This window comes from Drosophila yakuba, chromosome X (genome assembly GCF_016746365.2).
Source record: "Drosophila yakuba strain Tai18E2 chromosome X, Prin_Dyak_Tai18E2_2.1, whole genome shotgun sequence".
Classification (NCBI taxonomy): Eukaryota; Metazoa; Arthropoda; class Insecta; order Diptera; family Drosophilidae; genus Drosophila; species Drosophila yakuba.
The window spans coordinates 10,151,491-10,171,814 of record NC_052526.2 but is presented as its reverse complement, the minus strand read 5'-3'; the positions used below and the strand labels follow the sequence as shown (position 1 = coordinate 10,171,814).

General features: G+C 43.5%; 6 protein-coding genes across 7 annotated transcripts; 2 read left to right on the top strand and 4 right to left on the bottom strand.

Moving 5' to 3' along the window:
• Positions 1–56: 56 nt before the first annotated feature.
• Positions 57–6,551, bottom strand: LOC6524877 (DNA-directed RNA polymerase III subunit RPC1). Its single transcript, XM_002100681.4, has 7 exons — positions 6,393–6,551; positions 4,478–6,336; positions 4,273–4,418; positions 2,143–2,560; positions 1,647–2,082; positions 552–1,587; positions 57–485 (listed from the first exon to the last, which is right to left on the bottom strand). Exons 1-7 carry the CDS (start codon positions 6,434–6,436, stop codon positions 273–275), a joined length of 4,152 nt encoding a protein of 1,383 aa, XP_002100717.1. The 5' UTR covers positions 6,437–6,551; the 3' UTR covers positions 57–272.
• On the top strand, positions 3,169–4,167 carry LOC6524878 (brachyurin). Its single transcript, XM_002100682.4, has 2 exons — positions 3,169–3,325; positions 3,400–4,167. The coding sequence occupies exons 1-2, from the start codon at positions 3,224–3,226 to the stop codon at positions 4,126–4,128; spliced, it is 831 nt and encodes a 276-aa protein (XP_002100718.1). The 5' UTR covers positions 3,169–3,223; the 3' UTR covers positions 4,129–4,167.
• A 239-nt stretch (positions 6,552–6,790) lies between the features above and the next one.
• LOC6524876 (39S ribosomal protein L3, mitochondrial) lies at positions 6,791–8,237 on the bottom strand. Its single transcript, XM_002100680.4, has 4 exons — positions 8,080–8,237; positions 7,915–8,020; positions 7,339–7,853; positions 6,791–7,281 (listed from the first exon to the last, which is right to left on the bottom strand). The coding sequence occupies exons 1-4, from the start codon at positions 8,115–8,117 to the stop codon at positions 6,861–6,863; spliced, it is 1,080 nt and encodes a 359-aa protein (XP_002100716.1). The 5' UTR covers positions 8,118–8,237; the 3' UTR covers positions 6,791–6,860.
• Positions 8,238–8,781: 544 nt separating this feature from the next.
• Positions 8,782–17,788, top strand: LOC6524874 (rho GTPase-activating protein 26). Of its 2 annotated transcripts, none has more exons than XM_002100678.4 (13): positions 8,782–9,193; positions 11,129–11,579; positions 13,341–13,498; positions 13,563–13,736; positions 13,880–14,095; positions 14,157–14,228; positions 14,283–14,334; positions 14,646–14,932; positions 15,002–15,332; positions 15,405–15,510; positions 15,584–16,885; positions 16,953–17,032; positions 17,095–17,788. In XM_002100678.4, exons 2-13 carry the CDS (start codon positions 11,402–11,404, stop codon positions 17,193–17,195), a joined length of 3,057 nt encoding a protein of 1,018 aa, XP_002100714.1. In that variant the 5' UTR covers positions 8,782–9,193; positions 11,129–11,401; the 3' UTR covers positions 17,196–17,788. The 2 variants fall into 2 exon arrangements, with proteins under 2 accessions (XP_002100714.1, XP_015045909.1); XM_015190423.3 differs by having other exon boundaries at positions 14,619–14,932.
• On the bottom strand, positions 11,541–13,235 carry LOC6524875 (kelch-like protein 4). Its single transcript, XM_002100679.4, has 3 exons — positions 13,096–13,235; positions 12,401–13,037; positions 11,541–12,276 (listed from the first exon to the last, which is right to left on the bottom strand). Exons 1-3 carry the CDS (start codon positions 13,167–13,169, stop codon positions 11,656–11,658), a joined length of 1,332 nt encoding a protein of 443 aa, XP_002100715.1. The 5' UTR covers positions 13,170–13,235; the 3' UTR covers positions 11,541–11,655.
• LOC6524873 (diphosphomevalonate decarboxylase) lies at positions 17,779–20,187 on the bottom strand. The gene is made up of 4 exons (XM_002100677.4): positions 20,030–20,187; positions 19,905–19,975; positions 19,359–19,476; positions 17,779–19,302 (listed from the first exon to the last, which is right to left on the bottom strand). The coding sequence occupies exons 1-4, from the start codon at positions 20,079–20,081 to the stop codon at positions 18,368–18,370; spliced, it is 1,176 nt and encodes a 391-aa protein (XP_002100713.1). The 5' UTR covers positions 20,082–20,187; the 3' UTR covers positions 17,779–18,367.
• Positions 20,188–20,324: the final 137 nt, after the last annotated feature.

The following is a 20,324-nucleotide window of genomic DNA, read 5'->3' as shown; positions in this document are numbered from 1 at the left end:
TATCTCGTTATTTGCCTCAACAATTTCAGTTCTTGTTTAATTAAAGCTCCAAGATATAAGAAATATGTGTTTCTTTTATTTGCCTATGCAAGGTGAACAAATCGTTAATTTTCGCAGTTAAATACTATCTAGACAACTTTTTTAACATTACTAGACAGAATAAATATTTAATATTTTATTACAAATGTAATTAAAAAAAAACTAGACAATATTTCAATTATAAAAGGCTCCCTTAGAGTAGATATCAGTGTCACGTCAAGAAGTCCCGCTTCTCATGTGGCTTTGGTTGGCACCAGATTCAGGGAACTGCATATGGTGGGTTCAATGGGTGGAACCTGCTTGTCCTCGTGGTGCTGTAGCAACTTAAAGATGCCAGTCCCAATGCCTGCTGGCATACCCAGGATAATGCGTTCCGAAACCCCATTAATGGCATCCGTCTGGCCGTAGTAAGCAGCATCGAACAAGTGATCGGCCGTCTTCTCAAACTGAAAATAACAACCACAAAGTATGTAAATATACATTTAAAATGGCATATTGCAAAGATTTCTTACCGATGCCAAATTGAAGACACTTTCGCGCATTTTGGCCAAACCATGTCGAGTGATACCCAACACTTCACCACGTGCCGTCATTTGGCTGGCGAGGAGCATGATGTGGCGCCAATCGACACTCATGCCGTGTCCCTCCATCACCTCTGTGATCTCGCTCATAATGATAGTTCGGGCAGCTTCAATGCCCAGCGTCTGGTATATTTCGCAAATGTTGTTACTCCTAGTGCGTTTGCCCACCACACCATACGTGGCGATGACATCGCGCAGTCCATAGCCCTCAATGCACAGCTTATACGTGGGAGGCTGTCTCGCATCATCGACAGCAATGACGGCGCGATTAATGTTTGGCAGGCCCGCCACAACGACGTTCTGCAGACTGAGAGCCAAGCGCGCCAACTCTGCATTTATGGTCGACGTTCGCGTGGCTTCCACCCGAACCACAATGCGCGAATGCTTGACAACAGCCTCCACTTGCGTTGGCTTGACGCGCATGCGCGACTTCAGTATGCTGAAAACAATTGTGTCCAGGTCTATGTGAAGGCCGAGCAGTTTGATTCTGGCCATATCGATTCCGATCGCCAGGTAGCAGCTGTATGGTCCGCATACGACTTCAACATAGGAAGACAACTCCGCCAATGTGGTTTTCTCAATGCGCGCCTTGACTTGCCGTGCAAATTCCATGCTGTGGCAATTCTCCAACTCGGCAGTTATGATTGGCGTCGATATGGTCTTCGTCGCGTTTATAATCTCCACAATACGGGGTACACCCTGGGTGATGTTCATCGATGCGACACCAGCAAAATGGAATGTCTTTAGCGTCATCTGGGTGCCCGGCTCTCCAATACTCTGCGCAGCAATAGCTCCAACCGCTGTGCCAGGCTCGGTGACAGCACGATTGTATCGATCATTTATGCGGCGTACAAACTGCAGCAGCTGCTCGGCGGTGAGGCACTCAATCTGGTGGCATAGGTTGATGTACTTCTCGTAGCGTTTCTGCAATTGTCCAATGCGCTTGGACACGGTGGTGATGTGGTTCCTGCAATGCGAATTGAAATGTATAGAGCAACGTTTTGAGTAAAAGATGGGTTGACTTACCGAACATCTAATTTGAAATCATCGCGGGCTTCTGCAAACTCAGGAGACGCCAAAAGCGTTTCCAGAGCCTCTGACAATTCCTCGGCAGGCAGTGGACGATCCTTGCCTTGCGGATGCTGAGCACGCAGATTGTCGTATTGATGGACCAGATCAACAGGCTTGTTTCGCGTCTCCATGGAGACGGGATCCAGGCCATCGCCACCGTAGATGGTGTCCACCATTTCGTTGACAGCATTACGCACTGTACCGTCGTAATGGACCACCAAGTCCTCGAGGCACTTGACCAAACGTCGCTGCAGATATCCAGTCTCTGCGGTCTTTACGGCTGTATCCACCAAACCTTCACGACCAGCCATTGTGTGGAAGAAGAACTCCGTTGGTGTCAAGCCGGAGTAGAAACTATTCTGCACGAAACCTCTGGCCGCAGGTATGGCAGCTGCAAGAAGAAAGTGGCTGCTTTAAATCGGAAATATCAGTTCAATTTGGCTAGACTTACAGTGCCTCTCGAAGTGGGGCAGTGCACGGTTCTCAAACCCGTTGGGCACCCGCTTGCCACTGATGGCTTGCTGTCCCACGCATGCAATCATCTGGGAGATGTTGATGTTCGAACCCTTTGAGCCACTGAGCGCCATTATCAAAGCGCTGTTCGTGGGATGCAGCTCGGCGAAACATGTCTTGGCAGCCTGTTCTCGGATGGCCGACAGTTCCCGCAGCATGACGGACTCCAGCGTCTCCTCGGGCGTGCAACCAGGTTGGCACTGCAAGGTGCCCGCCTTGAGCATCTCGATATACTCATTGCACTTTGAGTATCCATTGTTCAAGAGCAATTCCTTGTGCTGCAGCAGTTTCTTGCTCGGCGTGACGTCGCTGATTCCAAATGAGAAGCCGCGATTCTGCAGAAAGTACGATGCGATCTGGAATGGAGGTTTCTATTAGTACAAGTTAACTGCTTGAGCAATTTCCAATGAAAATAAACTGTATATAATATAGCTTAGGAAATTTACGCGTGCATATTATCTTTAATCTTTGGGTAATCAATATCTGTCGCAAGCGAACGAAATGCTTTTGACGAATTTTTTAGACCCTAGAGGCTACAGCAAAAATGAATTTGTGTTTTTCCTTCAGATAAGACAACTGTCTGCAGTACTCAACGTTGAATATATTATTGAGTAGCCTGATATTATAATACCCTTGAAAAGGGTACTCCTCAATCGTCGAATATTCGGCCAAACAATGCAATACTTACAAAATACGTGGCAAACAGCAAATGTTCCTCGGAACAATAATCACAAATTACTTTTCAAGATATCCATGTATTCGTAGAAGTAATTAAAAATCGCCATTAATAACAATGGAATTAGCGAGATACCATTCCCTATTATTAGAGCACGACCTACGTGGAATTTACTAAGTTAAGTTAGCACTTAATCTTATCAGAAAGACACAATATTAAAAAAAAAAAAAAAAATTTGCGCAAAATACAGAGATAAAAGATAACTCGATCGAGTTCTTGACTCATTTAATTGAGAAGTGTGAAATTAAATTCGACTTCCGCCGAAGCACAGAGCAGGCAAGACATGGCGCTGAACACCGAGAAATCCTTGCTGCTAGTTCTACTAGCCGCCATCTCCGTTCTTGGCCGGGCATATGAGCCTGACGTTATATCCCCGCTGGAAATAGTGAGTAGTGCGCTGGCGCTGGTCAATGGCAGTGTATGAGTGGTTAAACTGCAACAGCTTTGTTTCCACAACAGCAAAACCGCATAGTATCTGGAAGCAATGCGGAATTGGGTCAATTTCCCTGGCAGGTCATCCTGAAGGGAGATGCCTGGGATGATCTACGTTGCGGTGGATCCATCATATCCAGCACCTGGGTGCTCACGGCGGCCCATTGCACAGTTGGCTACGACTCCATCTTCCTGATGTTCGGCACTGTGCAGCTGTTCAATGAGAACGCCCTGAACATGACGGCCACAAATATTATTGTCCATCCGGACTACAATGACAAATTGCATAACGATGTCTCGCTGATTGGACTGCCAGTACCACTGACATTCACAAGCACCATTAAGCCCATACAATTGGTGACCGAGTCCGAGGTATCGAACGATTTTGTGGGCAGAGTGGCCATCGTGGCTGGATTCGGATTTACGCAAGATGAGTATCTGGACTACTCGGAAACACTGTTGTATGCCCGCGTGGAGATCATTGAGAATGCGGAGTGCGTGAACGTCTTTGGCAACATCGTCATACAGGACTCGACAATGTGTGCCACAGGATACAAGGGAAGCGACATGTCCATTTGCACCGGCGACTCTGGCGGCCCACTCATTCTCTACAACGAGTCCACCAAACAGTGGGAACAAATTGGCATTAACTCGTTCGTCGCTGAGGATCAATGCACCGCCCGCTTGCCATCTGCATACGCCAGGCTCACGTCCTTCCTGACTTTCATTGCACAGAACACAGGCATTGCTATATGAAAGCAGTACAACGTTCAATAAACTGATTAAGACATGGCACTTACACATCTATGACTAGTGGTTGATAGAATCGGTATAGCTAGTGCAAAGCAAGTAAGTAAGTAGCAAGTTTAATTAGTAAACAACAAAAGGTGTTATACGAACCCGCGCTAATCTCCACATGGCCTTGGTGGCATGCAGTTCGCCAAAGTCTCTCAGCAGCAAGTAAAAGATGCACTGTTTGGTGCCAGAACCCATGGTGGCCTTATCCATGACGCCGCACATCAGCTCCGAATTACGTATATGAATCCCTGGCAAAAGAGCATTTAACATATAGGATGTAATTTGTAATTTAGTAATCAATACTCACAGGAGTCATTGCTGCACAGATCCATGTTTCGCGTGTAGTTGCGTCCCTTGTTGACCATATTGAGGCGCACATGGGAGTCGTCATTGGGTCGCATTAGCAGGCTGAACATTTGCTTGCCTGTCCACAGGCGTCGTGGCTTGAGAAGAGCGGGTGGTGGCAGCTTTATGTGCATCGTCGAGTCTTCGTTGGCCAAAAAGCAGGCGGCCAACTGCATGGCCTCCTCCTTGGTTAGGAAGACCTCCTTTTGCGTGAGCAAGTAGCCGCCGGTAATGAAGTCCTGTGTGGCGGCAATCAGAATCTCACCATTCTTTGGCGTCACCAGGTTCGACTGGTTGCCCATCAGAATGAGTGCTTCGGCTCTGGCTTCCTCCGTTTGTGGCAAGTGCAGATTCATTTCATCGCCGTCAAAATCGGCGTTATATGGCGTACAGGCACACTCATTGAAGCGGAATGTCCTTTGTGGCTGCACCTTGGCGCGATGGCACATAATGGACATCTTGTGCAGTGAGGGCTGGCGGTTAAACAGCACAATATCACCGTCGCGCAGATGACGTTCCACGATGTCGCCGCACTTCAGCTCCTGCGCCACCTTCTCCCGATTGCCATAGGCAAGGTACTTCTTAAAGCTCGAGCCTCGCTGCTGCACATAATTGGCGCCCGGGTGCATACTTGGGCCATTGCGCACCAGTTCCCTCATGTGACGCATGTTGGCTGGATTAACGCGCTCGGGGTATGTTAGAATCTTGGCCACACGCACGGGTACGCCAACCTGGTTGATCATCAAGTTGGGATCTGGTGAAATAACAGTGCGCCCGCTGAAATCCACTCGCTTTCCGGATAGATTACAACGAAAGCGTCCCTGCTTTCCCTTCAATCGCTGTACAATTCCGCGCGTTGTCTTCTTTGGAGCCATATTAATGGGGATTCCGCTGATCTCACTGTGGAAATACAGAGCGACATGGAGTTGTAGAAAGTCCCAATCCTCGTGTATGAGCTCGATCTTTCCCCCGGTGGCCATGTGACGCTGAATTACATCATTGATAAGCAGTATTTCACTCTGTTTCATGGTCAGATCGTCCTCCGTGGTGCCGGCCTTTACTTCGGACAAAACCGAGGGACGGATGCAGGCGGGCGGCACAAAAACTCGCGTGACAATCAAATGCTTTGGATGCGCATCGTGCGAGCACATGCCCAGCAGGGCGACATCTCTCTGCGGTATCTGTTCGAAGAGGTCAAGCACCATGAGCGGTGTCAGCTCCTCGGCGGTGCTGTAGTTGCCCAGCGTTGAGTTAAGGTCACGATTTGCCTCCGTGGAGCGCAGCATCTCATTCATGTTGCTGGTGAACAGCGAGTCCACTTTGCGTCCCTTGTAGGGATCATGGAGGATTTTCAGGAGACCCGGTCCCTTCTTAACGCCACCATTTGGCGACCCACAATGCGGGCATTTGGTCACCTTCTTGGCCTTGGCCAACATCTGCACATGCAGCGCCTTCTTACCCAAATACGAGAAGTTCGGGTTATGCAGCTTCTTCTCGTACAACTGCCGATCCTCCGGCTTGAGCATCACATGGGCGCACGCCTTGCAGATCATCTGCAGAATGTTGATGGTGGAACGAAAGTGGCCAATGTGAAAGACCGGCAGCGCCAGATCCAAGTAGCCAAAGTGGCCGATGCACTCGTTCAAGCCCTGTCCGCAGGTCTCGCACATGGCATCCTTCGTGCTAATGCCCATCCGGCGATCCAGAACGCCATAGGGCACTGGCTGCCGCTGGGCCTGGTACAGATTCTTCGAGATAATCCGCACCAGAGCCTCCTGCTGGATTTCATCTGCGCCGCTGATTCCGAATTGCACATGTGAACTGAAGGTATTTTGGTTAATTTTGTGTTATTTAATATTGTTGAAGCCACCACTTACATCTTTTTGTTCAGCGCAGATGCGCGAAACTGCTCCTTTGGCATGGTTCCAGTTGGATAAACGTGCTCCTTATATATTTAATATAGTTGTTTACAAATAAATAAATAACCCGGCACGATTTTTTAGAAGTTTAATTTAGTGTGACCGCTTCGCGGCTGCACACCTGATTGAAACATCGCAGATATATCGATATGCGATGCAAGCAGTGTGCCCGCGCACGTGCGCGGCGGAACAACGGAAGTGGAACTGGTTTACGCCAATAAGAAAATACTTCCCCAAAGGGACATTCAAAAATCTAATAAGTTTTACTTTAAAAAAACTTTAAATAAAAGGCTTTTTCGATTTAGTTTCAAAGAAAACTTTTAAAATGTAGTTCAATTTTTAAAACTTTTCATATATAAAATGAGTTATTTTTTTTTTTATTTCAAAACAAACAATTAGGGTTCTATAATACCTTAAGCACTAAAGTTATTCGTTTTCATACGTTATAGACTCGCTTTTAAAGTTGTGCACCTTTTCATACCATACATCATCCCCATCTTGCTGTGGCTCCCCGTAAAACGTTGGGAATGGCGGGGCTTCCTTATTCCTTCGCAATGGCAAGATGGTATCGTATATGTAGACCAGACCGCCGGTGGGGCCGGGCACCGAGCTGCCTTGCACCCACATGACGTTGTATTTCGAGTTGATGCGCCACACTCGCAGGCCCTTGATTTTGCGCCACCGATTTCCCATGTGTCCCGGCATCTTTGTGCCTGGCCAAACGCGGCCCTTCTCGCCACCACCGCCAATGTTACCGGCACGTCGATGAGTTTTCGTTACACCGTGCGATGCTGGCATGCCCTTGAATCCGTGGCGCTTGACGACACCTTGGAAACCATGATCAACTCTGCAAAAGATAAATAGTTCTATGAATCCTTAGTCAATACAAGACATATGTACTTACGTTTTGCCGCGAACATCGACGAAGTCACCAATGCGAAAGTGGTTGACACTTAGTGGAGTGCCTGGCTCCAGTTGGGCCTCTGGAGAAACGATGAAACGGGCCAGGTTCTTCTTGGGTAGCACGCCCGAGTTCCGGAATATACCCGCATACTCTTTGGTCAGCAGAGCTGGGTTTGTGGTCTCCGAGCCAACGAGAATACAGCCGCGCTTGTGCAGGTTGGCGACCGTGGGAACTTGGGCAGGTAAATACTCTTCCGGAGGAATGTATTTGATGACATGGTTGTCCGCAATTTGGAGCAGCGTGGTGCGTATACGCTCGCCATTCTTAAGCCACAGTGGATACTGGCCAATTTTGCGCGCTATTACGCCGCATCTCCTCAAATTCGGAGTCCATACGGCCTCATTGGCGGATGGCTCTGCGGTCTTGACCAAGTTATCTTTCTTAACGCCATAGTTGTCGGTGCCCACTTCGTTGACGAACTGCTTGTTCTCCGCCGTCATCAAATCGTTGTATTTCTGTTGCAATGAAAACCAAATGAGTGGTTTGTTTATAGATAAAAACATATAATCGACTTACAGTGATTTCCTTGCGCAAAAACCATTGGGGATTCCGCTGTCGAGGTCTGCTCAAATGGCCCTTGTCGCGCACCTGCGTAACCATAACACTGCAGTTGCCACTGAGCCTGAATGAAGAAAGCAGCACTTAATAAATGGCCTTTGTAGCAACGATAATTGTACCCACCTCAGACCCAGAAATTGATTAATAACGCTCCGCATCATACTTATATAATATATTTTAACAATGCATAAAAACGAGCCGGTACGGACTAACCAAAAGAGCTGTCAAAACATCGGCGGCCGTACCGATACCATCGATAACTGTGGCACGGATTCTCAACTATCGATTATTTCTGGTCTGTTTCGATTGCATTTACTTTTATAACGTATTCCCATTGGTGTGAAACTTACCTTTTTGAAGCATGTATTTAGGGGATACATTATTTTATTTAAGTTGCTATGAAATTATTACTCATCCTAGAGTTCCTAAGACTATTTTACATTACCTATTTTATCCAACAATAACATTTACCGACCAGATGAATTATTATTCATGATAAACCTAGCCTGCTGCAAAAAACATTTGATATCTATCAGCGAAGTTTTAACGCTTGCATTGTGGCAAATAAAGATAGGAATGTGCCTATGAATGCTCACAAAGAAGGAATGCGCTTAACTGCAAACAAGTAGATAACAGGTGGTTGTTGGAACGCATGAGACGTGGATGGCACGGCAAAAGCTTATGGACACTCCCGCAAATGTAAGTACCGCGGTGGAAACAGAGTATTTGATGCGCCTAACAGCTCATTTAATATACTTAACAGCACGTTCAGATAACTTGTGTATTTTTATCAGACCTACATTAATTTTTTTTTTCTAATCGGAGATTTAACAGCCAAAGTAATATATATATATTGTGGTGCATTTAGAATACAATGAAATGAAATATGCAATTGATGCTGAATAATATCGCGTAATTGATGCGAAACGCGCGACACGACACGGTCAATTTGCGTTCTTCGATCAGAGCAACATTAGATGTTGGGAAATTACTCATACCACTAATGTTTACTCTGTGAGTAATTTTAACACGGGCACAAATGTGTGTGCGGTTGCGGTACGCGAAAAACTACCGACGGTTGCCTTTCGTAACTAAGAGCATTTATTTTTGTACAAGTGAATTCCAATGGGCTAAAGTCATATGAAAAGTGTCTAAACATGCGCCCATCAACGATTCGTTTATAAGGATTTGATTTATTTATTTGTGATTCCATTGCATTGCGTATGTATGTGTGCTGGTGTGTATCTACGTATATGTATGCTGATATATATATATTATTTAGTTTTTTAAACAACTACATGCATGCGAAATAAACAAAGGATTTAGTGCTGCAGTTGATTTTCATCCCAGGGGTATGTCCGATATCAAAATTATGGTGTTAATGGCCTCGCAACCTGTTTTATGATCGAATGTTTACATATGTACATCGAAATTTAACAAGTTTATGCAAAAAAAAAGAAGACAAAACGAAAAAAAAAACTCTCGCCTACCCCTCCCTTGAACACATTCTTATGCACATAGTGTTGTAAAGTGTGCAAATGAGTTATTTATCATTAGGCGAACATAAACTAAAGTTATTTTTAAATAACAAATGTACACAACATGCAAGTACAGGCGGTGCACATCTGTATGCATATACATATGTCTGCATGTATGTACATACGTGCATGCAACAACTTTAAGCGGGCTTAACTAGGAAAAAAAAAACCGATAAGATAATTTAAAACGCGGAATGTTTAACTGTTTTTTAAGCCCCAAAAATCCAGCATACTTTCGTATTCAACAGGTATTAAGGTATAACTAGCGGCAATACATAGCAACAGCTGTGTTTTTACTCGTTGCGCATTCCATCACTGGAAATTCGCCAACAAAATTTCCCATGATCTTGAATTGTATTTTCTGAACTCGACTTTAAATAAATATACACATATATTGCATTACTTCGATGCCTAACCTTTGAATATATCAGTTGAATATATTATTTATAAAGTTATCAGGCTGTTTGAAGGTTGTTGTAGGCAAAGAAAGTGAAAACAGGCATTTAATTGGTTATCAATAATCGATTGGTCCCTTGAGCCGGATAAAAGTTCTTTGGAATTTTAATGGAAATATAAATATTGCGTAAAAGGAATATGTTTTGTGATTTTTTTTTTTGTTGGGTTGTATATATATCCCGCGTCATTGCTATTATCATTGGGTCTTGGAAGCCACTAAAATTTGTTTAAAATATTTATTGATAAGCAGATTATTTCTGGGAATTTTCTATCTATCTTAAGATCTGATAAGAAAGACATCGGCGACAAAGACTATGTAGTGAAATGGCGTGTGTAAGGAATTTTATGAGTTAAATACAACCATAAATAAAAAGCATTCAAAGTGTATTTTCCAAGTGTTTGACTTTCGCAATTTTTATTGAACATGATTTCCAATTGCAAAGTCGGTTTTGCATTTATGTAATGACGACGACTTATCAGCTTGTGGCTGGTTTCATTGTGATAGGAAAGTGTTCGCAAGTGTATTTAAACTTGTTTTTGGTAAACGCTAGTACATATGTATATGCATGTTTGCCAAAGATAAGAAATTTACTAAAGTGTGCGTCTTTCTCGGTACACAGACGATAAGAAATTAACAATCGTCCGTTCTTCATGAAAGTTAGTCGTTGACTGCCCCCTTTTTATCGCGGGACATCGTTCCCATTTATCCTTCTATATAATATAATCTCATCAGCTCACTATTTGGTTCTGCTCTTCATTTCGAAACTTCACAATTCACAGTTTATCGAATGGGAACCGCCCTTAAATCAAAATGCATCGTCTGCCGCAGTAAACACAATTTCAAGAGCTCTGCGAGCTTAAAACCAATAAATACTAATTATTAGTTAATCTGTGCAGTAGTATTCCCTTTTTTGTGGCAAGTAAAGCCGCACAAAGCAATGGGTCTCATCTAAAAGAGAAAACGGAAGGTCTTAAATGCCGAGTTGATAAGAATGAAAGGAAGGGAATCGAGTGAATCACGTCTCTTAATGCTTAAACATTAACTAACTAACAGTTTAACCACAATTTCTTTGAGTAACTAGGCATATTCCTGTAAACTTCGCCGCAGCTCAAGTTATGCGCAATTAACTTTACTTGTTGTTCAGGAAAGACACATCTTATATCAGTTGTATTTGCAGGAAGGATTACCAATATGCATCAGCCACCTGATAACTGATAGACAGTATTTGCATTGAATAGTAAATATTTAAGAGGAGCAATTCCAGCTGTAAATGTTGCAAACACTACAGTTTTCTCGCCCATCAAATATACACAATATATCAGCCGCTGCGAATGAACTCAGCAACTTGGTGGAAATTGGCCGCGAACCGAAATAACCTAAATAACCTAAATAAAGCTAAAACAAAAAACGCAGCAAATCATCAATATTATTGAAAGCAAAAGCAAACATCATGGGCGGCGGCAAAAATGTACGCCGCGGCTTGGAGCCTCTGGAGTTCGAAGAATGCATCGTCGACAGTCCGGACTTTCGCGAAAATTTGAATCGGCATGAGAAGGAACTGGACCACACTAGTCATCAAATAAAACGAATTATCAAAGAGGTCAAAGATCTAATGAGTGCGGCAAAGAGTAAGTGCAAACACCAATAATGAATGATTTATAACTAATTTCAACTTGCGAATTTTACGTTTTGTAGATGCAGGCCCTATGCCTGCACAATCTGAGTTTTTGGATCTTGATTTCGATCGCTTCGCTTCTGTTTAATAAGATTGATTTGCCTATCCAAATCCGCATCCATGCCGACCACACTCTTCAAGAGCATCAACTTTTTGATTTCCCGCTTCTTTTCCCAATCGGAATCTGATTCTTCTTCAATTTCATAATCAGGATACTCTAGTCGTGACCTTGATAGGAACATCAGGTACTTTTCGAATTGGTCTGGCGTTACGTAACGCATATTCGGACACAGCGTGGTCACGTTCCGATGGTATTCACATCGATGATCCCGTATCCAACAGCGTGGATCCGTCAGCTTCACCTGCTTGAACTCCACGTTCTCCTCGACGACATTGGGATCATTGTATACGGCTATGATCAAACTGCTGTCGAACAGTCCATCCCGCACGAGTTGGTTGATATCGGGCGACTTGCTGAACTCCTCCAGTATCTCACCAAAGTGGCCCACCTGGTTGCGTTCCTTTGTCTTGAACTTGCTCAGCATGGTGGGCGGCAGGTAGCCAAAGCGGATGTGTTTCAAAACCACATTGGTGCTGGAACGGCGCTGTGGCCAGCAATGCGATAGCCACATCAAGGCGCAGTATAGGAGCTGTGAATTGAAGTTAGGATCATTGGATTACTATAGTTACTTATATCTTATTAGGAAACATCAAAGCTTTCGCCACATATATTTAGATACATAGATAGATAGATTGACAGATAGATGTACTTGCCTCCATTTCCGAGTTGACTGCCAGAGTACTGGACTTCAGTATGGAGCAAATTTGCACCTCGCTGATGCTGAGGAACTCCCTAGTGGATGCGGCTGGCAAAGTTGCCCTGTTGAGTCGTCCCGCCAGCTTATCGAATACTTCCGGCATGTTAGTGGCGGCACGCGCCTCATACATGATGCGAAACGCAGATAACTCGTCGATAACAGGACTATCCAGGGTTATCCAACAAGCCTCGAGCAGCTCGGGTATATCCAGAAAGTAGGCGGCTCTCAAAATGTCCACCATATCGCTCGTGTTCAGCTCACCCCTTGTGGAAATCATCCATTGATATGCATCGCTGAATGCCTTCGGCGTCAGATCCTCCTTTTCAAACACAATATTATTTACGTCGCCCGCCAATAGCTTCAGCATTCGCTTCGAGTAAATGCTCAGCACGAGCCTGTGGCACGGGAACATGCGTCCATTGACGGTGACAATCACATCCGGACACTCGTTGTCCTGGATACACTTCACCATGTAATCAGCTGGCGGCATATCATGGTCGAACACGACGAACTTGGGCAGATCGCTAGTCACATCCTCATCTTCTGGTATAGTTTTTGCAAAGCTTAGAAATAGCTGCTCTTCCGTGCAAAGCCTTTCGAGTGCCACAATGTTGTTAAATTGGGTATGGGCTTGGGGATTTGCTAACTTACTTTCGTGACTTGCGACTAGGATCAGGATTAAGTGACTTTGCCGCCCTGGGCAAATAGGCGCGTGATTTGTACATATTTTTGAATCCTTTGCTATGTGAATGAGGTGACAAGTAAGTAAGATGTGGCAAGTGAGGCAAAGCTGTCGAAGGCTAGTAAGATATAAACTGATATGTTTTCCCCTTTGTTTTTCTTTATTTTTATGTTTATTTCAATGGTTTACCAAATTGCATTTAATGTTCTTTCAGTGCTGTCCACTAGAATGAAACAATTGGCCATTTTACTTAACGACTTTAACTTTGAGTGCATTGGCACTGCTCAGACCGACGATGAGAATGTCATTTGTGAAAGCCTCAAGCGCTTTGGTGCTATAATTGGCAATATTGAGGATGAGCGCGAAAAAATGGTAAGTTGCTGGGCATATTGGCATCCAAATTTGCTAGAATCTGAATCTATTACTTAATACCTAGCTAACGCTCGCCGATAAACATATAATTGAGTCACTGGAGGATTTTCGAAAAAAGCAAATCGGTGGCGTCAAAGAAAACAAAAAGAAATTCGATAAAAAGACGGAGAAATTTTGTCAATCGCAGGAGCGTTTCCTCAATATGTCAACTAAAAAGCCCGAAAACACAATTCAGGAGGTAAGTGATTCTAAATTGCTAAGCTCCTGCCATCTAAAAGCTATTGTTCAAACTTTTCAAAGAGAGCATCTTGTATTTAGAGCTATGGCTTTAAACAGTATCCAAATAATAGTATCAATTTGATCAATTTGATTTCTTTGCAGGCGGACGCCAGTTTGGGGATGCATGAACGCGAGTATATCCAGGAGTCGCTGAGCTATGTGCTGCGCATCCAAGAAGTGCAGGAACGAATCAAATTCGAATTTGTCGAAATACTGCTCGCATTTATTTCTGGCTGGCTCGTTTTCTACCACACAGCGCACGAACAGGCGGAGGATCATCGCGATTATCTGCAGGATTTGAGGCACAAAGTCCAAAAAGTAGGCAAACAATCATTAAACATTGTAATATGCCAAAATTAACGCTTCGTATTACTTGCAGACTCGGGAAAATTTCGAGGAGGCACGCGAAAAAGTGACTGAACTGAAAACAAAGTATATGGAAAAACGCACAGTAAGTTGATACATTGTTTGCACTCGAGCATTTTCTAATCGTTTGTGTTCGCAGAAGCCCGAGGAAATTTTTACAAAACGTGGTTACCTATTTCTAATGGAGAAAAGTACGTGTTTTAAACGATAATCATAAAAGCTTCATTTATTTTCTGATCAAGAACTGAACTGCCTTGTTTGCAGAGATTTTTTATTTATTATTGCAGTTATCATTTTGATTATCCGGGCTGTTGAGCTGATAATAATAATTGATAGCCTCTTGATAATAATATATAAAGAATATATTATCTTTATTATTCTTGTAGTCTATTGTGCCTATCTTTCTACCCAGACAATGTAATAATAACGAAATTCGCTGCATTCAACTAATTAACTTATTGCGAACGAATCATAGGTTCCATTCTGAAAATCTCCCTTCTAGAGCCATTCAAAGCCACCTGGACAAAATACTATTGCACATTCAAGAAGCAGAAGCGAGAATTCACGATGCTCCAGTTCAATCAGATGAATCACAATTTCACGAGACCCGAGGCGCGTGACGACGAGAAACTGACGCTGTTCTCATGCCAGCGACGGGCATCTGAGTTCGAGAAGAGGTTCTGCTTCGATTTGACATTCAAGGAGAAGCCAGGCGTCGTTTACACATTTCAAGCCTTGAGCGAAAAGGATCATCGCTATTGGATTAGCGCCATGGACGGTACGGAGCCGGTTAGTATCCAATACTTTTTCTTAAGTAGATGTCACGGCATCAATTTTAATCGTTTTATTCGTACACAGACATATCTGGCTCCCGGTAAAATCAAAGTCAGCGAGGCATACCATCTGGATGAAGCCGGATTCATGTTCATCCGCCGATGCATTCAAGTATTAGAGATTCGAGGTCTGGAGGATGAGGGTATCTACCGAAAGAGTGGTGTTGGCACCAAAATCAGCAAGCTACTGGCACTGGGCCTAAATCAAAAGGAAACCGACGATGTCTTCGTCGACGATAAGTACCGCGATTTAATGGAAAGCAACACCATTGCTAGTGCCCTGAAAATGTATCTGCGAAATCTAAATGAGCCATTAATGACGTATCAATACCATAGTGATTTCATTGAAGCAGCAAGTAAGTATTTACACTCAGGAAAATCCTTCATGTACATAGTCTAAATGGAAAATGGGAAACGTATATTTTTAGAGCAAGAAACCCTCAATCAGCGCGTGAATGAGGTGCACAAGCTGGTCTACAAGTTGCCGCAGCCCAACTTTCAGATGCTCGACATGGTTATTTGTCATCTAACCGAGTAAGTAACGCTGCAGTTAAACACGTTTCGCTTTAACTTTGATAACTTATACAATACATATTTATATTTGCAGCGTTTCGCGCAAGTACGAGAAGAACAAAATGTCCGTATTTAATTTGGGAGTGGTCTTCGGGCCGACTTTGCTGCGTCCGCGAGAGGAATCAGTTGCCGCCATACTGGATATTAAGTTTAATAATATCGTCATCAACATTCTAATTGATAACTACGAGAGGATATTCAAGAACAAGCCCAGCGCTGATGTTAAGTTGCCAGACGCCGCGAAGGCGCCCAGCATCATGTACCCCAGTCGCAGCAGTCCACCGACCAGAATGCCACGGGCCTCTCAAATCGGAAAGGCCGCTTCAACGGGTGCCATGGGCAGCAGCAACACAGCGGCGAATCCAATGTTCTTGAATCAGCAGAAAATCTATCGGGTAGTCAGCAAAACCAACTGCACAGAGCCCACCATGTCATCCAGCCTGCAAAATATTCCGAATGGCGACAACTATGCCCATGGATCGACGGCCATGAATAGTTCGGGTGGCGCTCAATGCATATCTCTGTCGCCGCCGATGCACATGCTGAATGGCATACTGTCGCCGACCATTGGGAGCATCAATAATCTGCACACAATATCGAAAAATGAGGCCAGCACACGGCGATTTGTGCCCAGCTCATGCACTGACACTGATGTCGCGCCCGATTATGGTATTATAGGTGCTAACAACGGTGGCGTGACGTTGCAATCGCATCACGCCGTACCGGTTAGTAGCACGACTAATTTTCGACATCCCGAGTACCTAATGACCACGGCCAATCCGGTGACTCAGTCGGGCTCCAGTAGCCACATCTATACGAACACGTCTAGTGCTGGTGCTACCTCAAGCAATCGGATTAGTCTAAGCAATGTATCCCCGCCAAATACAGCAATGCGCAAGGAGCGATTCCTGGGCAGTGCCAGTGGTCCGCAGCAGCATCCGCCCGTCCAACGGGGACTGCACTCGTACGGCCAGACAAAACATTATTCCCCCCTAATGCCAACATCAACATCCAGCTCCAACGACAGCGTATGTGATTCACTTTCTTCCAACAACGGCTTGGGCAGCTCCATTGTGGCCAACAGCAACAGCGGGAGCGTGGCCCAGCATCTAAGCACACGGAACGCCAATGATTATGCGCTTATAACGTCACAGAATTCATCGCTGTCGCCACATCTGGGACCCACCTGCGACGAGGTCGTCACGGCCACAACATTGCCCACGGTTAGCCTCAGCTGTGGGGGCAACGCCAGCGAAAGCACCGAATATCCGCCTAGTAAAATGCATCGTAATCGTGACATCAACCAAATAAAACGTGATTTGTCAACGGGCACGGCGTGAGTATTCATTAATTGGTTCTAATTGCACCATAATCACCAAAAAAAAAAAACCGGTTATTTACAGACGTGTGCGCACACTTTATGCTTGCATGGGAGAAAGCGAGGGCGAGCTTTCTTTCGAGCCCAACCAAATAATAACCAATGGTGAGTGGAAACTGTGAAAAATTCATACTCCTATTTCTAATTGTGATTTCTCTGCTTTACAGTTCGTTACTCCCACGAACCTGGCTGGCTGCAGGGCACACTAAATGGGAAAACAGGACTCATTCCGGAGAACTATGTGGAACATTTGAAGCCTCACCATTAGAATATGAGTTGGATGAGTTGAATGAGTTCGTGGAGTTCGCTACTATTTCTTGCATTCGTCGGTAGATAAAATTAACATGGAGAATTAGGAAATCTGAAAATAATCGTTGTGTAAAAACTAATTTTGATTATGTACCCATGGGGTTTTACATGAGATGCATTTTATTTTATGCTGGAAACCAGGAAACTAGGAATCCAGGTATCCAGGTATCCAGGAAACCAGGAAACCACAATCTTACCTTATAAATATGTTAACCTTTATAATACCATGACCATACAATGTACTTATTTTTAATTATTTAATAAGGAGTATAAACTCAGTGCAACTGCAAAGATTTATTTACTAATTGTTACGCTCTTCATTTGTTGCTTATTTATACATAATTCACGTAATTTGTGCAAAAATGGATTACAACGTATCTAATATCTACTACATATACAAATGTATAAAAATAAATAGCAGTGCTTCGCTCACTTTTAAAATGTAAACTTTAAACTGAAGTCTGCCATATACCATATCAAAAAAAAAAAAAAAATAATAATAATAATAAATATTTTCTTAGCAAGGCAAAGAAAACGTAGAATGTTGAAAAAGTTGTTTTATTATCACATTTTGGGTGGAAAATTGAATTATTCAGCAGTTTGGAGAGGTTTTCTATCACAAGTTGACTAAAGCAGCAGATGTTTTCTGTGCACAAAGCAATCAAATGTATGTGCATAAATAAACATATTTCAAAACACATACTTATTCTATTCAAACAAATGTTTGCCCTGCGACCCCACAGGTATTCTTTAAAAATAGTTCAACAAAGAAATTAAGTTAATGCATGCAGCGTATCTGCTCTAAATAATATAAATGCAAATAATATGAACACAAGTTTGCTAAAAATTCAATCGGATTTGTTTTTTGATTTTAGTAAATTTTATTTAAAAGTAGCCAATTATTTGTTCGCGGAAGTTCTTATGGTAGTAAAAATAAATAAAGGGAATAAATTAAGGTGTTTCAATTGAGATATTCAAATATTGTCATGTAAAAGAGAATAATCGTGCTTTTCAAATGTTTATATGTGAATTTATAGGCACCCCACCTCTTCGCATAAATATAATCTACAAAATAGTTTCCTTTAAGAATTTCTGTTTCTTTCCTCATGCAATACCTTCTAAAAATCACTCCTAATGCTCCAATGGAAGACCATTTAACAATAAACTCTCATCAGCGCCTAATTCCCTTGGTCCTTCACCAACTTTTGTGTGAATTATATATCTGAATGCATTCTTAGCATGAACATCTAGTGAATCGATTTTGTTGCTCAGATGTTCAGTATTTTCCACTTTTGGGATGGGAAGACCTCGTAAGTAAGTGTCACCATCCGCTAAGTCATTGGGGAACACTCGCTGGACAGCACTCAAGAGATGCGGCACATTTTCGGCCAGGACATAAAGACATGCATTTGGACCAGCATCGAAGGTGTACGCAGCATGATAGCTGCCCATGCTCTCGTTATAGTCGTGAACAAAGGAAACGATCCTGTGCGACACATCGTTCATGTAGACACACGGCGGATAGGTGTCCAGGGCGACGGCATGGAACTGATTCGAGTCCTTCATCGTTATTTCGGCGAATGTCTGAAAGTCATGACTTGCGATGGCCTCTCTCAGTTGATTGATCCTGTCGGGAACCACTTGATCCACGCGATGCTTGATTAACTGCGATGTCTTCACCGACTGCTGCATGCCCCTTGTGGAGGCAGTCTTCTTCCTCGCATCATTTACGACCAGGATGAGCACGTGCATGTCGGGCCAGTGGGCAGAAGGAGCTATCTGCTTGGCCACCGAATCGCTGCCATCATCCAGTGCTCCGCGATGCCATTGCACAAATCCACCATACAGACTACGGCACGCCGATCCACTTCCTTGTCGCGCCACCGTCGTCAGCTCCTCATTCAGCGGTATATCGTACAGGCGGGACAGCGAGTACACCAGGCAGGCGTAGCCAGCTGCACTGGATGCCAGACCAGCGGCGGTGGGAAAATTGTTCACCGATGCGATGTGCAGCTTCCAGGTTGGCGGCACCTTCTGGGAGCCCTTCGCCACAGCCAGTCGATGAACTGGTAATGCATTTGCATGTTTAAAAGGATTCGAATATCTTGTAGTATAAACTCACCTTCCTTTAAGCAGCGCTGCAGGCGGGAACCCTCTTCGAAGGGCACCTCCTCCCCATTCAACCACATGCGATTCCTCTCAAAGGTTTCCGAAGCAGTCACTGTGGTCTTGGCGCAGAGCTGCAAAGATGGGATAACGAAAAATATTAGTTTAAAATGTTAATAGTTAATAAAAACTGAATATAGATACATACATATATATCTTGACAAATTTTTATATTTTTAAAAAATAACTTGGAAACTAAAGGATGTTGAATAATGCATATCAAACTATCTAAGTTTTTAAGTTCTATTTATTTATTTTCTAAGTAAATTCGGTGAAAACACAAATCAAAGAAATGCGGAGAAAAGTGAAAATCTTTGAGATCTTGTCAAACGTTAAAAAGAAAGTTTTCGTTATATTTACATTTGCGGGAAAATTGAAACTGGTTAACCGCACTATAAAGTTATTATATTATTAAGGGGTATTTCAAGCCCACAATGGGTAACTTTTAGAAAACAATTAATGGAAAATAAATAAAGATTTACCCAATTTCGTTAATATTTACCTCATCGGTGCTCAGAGTCATGCTAATGGAATCATTGACGGGCAGAATGAGATCTTCGTGCCGCTTTCCCCCTGAAAGAACGCCAATTGGTTTATGCCCCATGAGAATTGTATTCATTTACCTACAGTATTTTATGAGTGCTATGTTCACGGGCGCCACACAAGTAACCGAAATCATGTTTGAAATTGTTTCCAATTCAGAAATCCAATTTGTTTTTTTTTCTTTTGGTGCTGCTTTCCAGCGAAAGCGACAACTGTTGACTGCGGTGTGACCAGCAGTGGGCTTCTCAAATATACCACGTAGTTGGGGTATTCCCCAAGTGTGCCCGCTCATTTGGAGGGTTCGCGTCACGGGTAATCAACTGGTTCCAGTTCTTAATAATATTTAAACATATGGCGCCAATGCTAAATTCAAAGTTCA

Coding starts and splice junctions, on each gene's coding strand:
- LOC6524878 (XM_002100682.4), top strand. CDS start 3,224: ATGGCGCTGAACACCGAGAAATCCTTGCTGCTAGTTCTACTAGCCGCC. Junction 3,326..3,399: donor TTATATCCCCGCTGGAAATA/GTGAGTAGTGCG, acceptor TTTCCACAACAG/CAAAACCGCATAGTATCTGG.
- LOC6524877 (XM_002100681.4), bottom strand. CDS start 6,436: ATGCCAAAGGAGCAGTTTCGCGCATCTGCGCTGAACAAAAAGAT. Junction 2,561..4,272: donor CCATGTGGAGATTAGCGCGG/GTTCGTATAACA, acceptor CCTCCATTCCAG/ATCGCATCGTACTTTCTGCA. Junction 2,083..2,142: donor GCCCCACTTCGAGAGGCACT/GTAAGTCTAGCC, acceptor TTCTTCTTGCAG/CTGCCATACCTGCGGCCAGA.
- LOC6524876 (XM_002100680.4), bottom strand. CDS start 8,117: ATGATGCGGAGCGTTATTAATCAATTTCTGGGTCTGAG. Junction 8,021..8,079: donor AATCAATTTCTGGGTCTGAG/GTGGGTACAATT, acceptor TTCTTCATTCAG/GCTCAGTGGCAACTGCAGTG. Junction 7,854..7,914: donor TTTTGCGCAAGGAAATCACT/GTAAGTCGATTA, acceptor TCATTGCAACAG/AAATACAACGATTTGATGAC.
- LOC6524874 (XM_015190423.3), top strand. CDS start 11,402: ATGGGCGGCGGCAAAAATGTACGCCGCGGCTTGGAGCCTCTGGAGTTC. Junction 14,335..14,618: donor CCTATTTCTAATGGAGAAAA/GTACGTGTTTTA, acceptor AACGAATCATAG/GTTCCATTCTGAAAATCTCC. Junction 15,333..15,404: donor TGATTTCATTGAAGCAGCAA/GTAAGTATTTAC, acceptor GTATATTTTTAG/AGCAAGAAACCCTCAATCAG.
- LOC6524875 (XM_002100679.4), bottom strand. CDS start 13,169: ATGTACAAATCACGCGCCTATTTGCCCAGGGCGGCAAAGTCACTTAAT. Junction 13,038..13,095: donor CCTAGTCGCAAGTCACGAAA/GTAAGTTAGCAA, acceptor GGCACTCGAAAG/GCTTTGCACGGAAGAGCAGC. Junction 12,277..12,400: donor CAGTCAACTCGGAAATGGAG/GCAAGTACATCT, acceptor TTCAATTCACAG/CTCCTATACTGCGCCTTGAT.
- LOC6524873 (XM_002100677.4), bottom strand. CDS start 20,081: ATGATTTCGGTTACTTGTGTGGCGCCCGTGAACATAGCACTCATAAAA. Junction 19,976..20,029: donor CATAGCACTCATAAAATACT/GTAGGTAAATGA, acceptor GCGTTCTTTCAG/GGGGAAAGCGGCACGAAGAT. Junction 19,303..19,358: donor GCAGCGCTGCTTAAAGGAAG/GTGAGTTTATAC, acceptor ATGCATTACCAG/TTCATCGACTGGCTGTGGCG.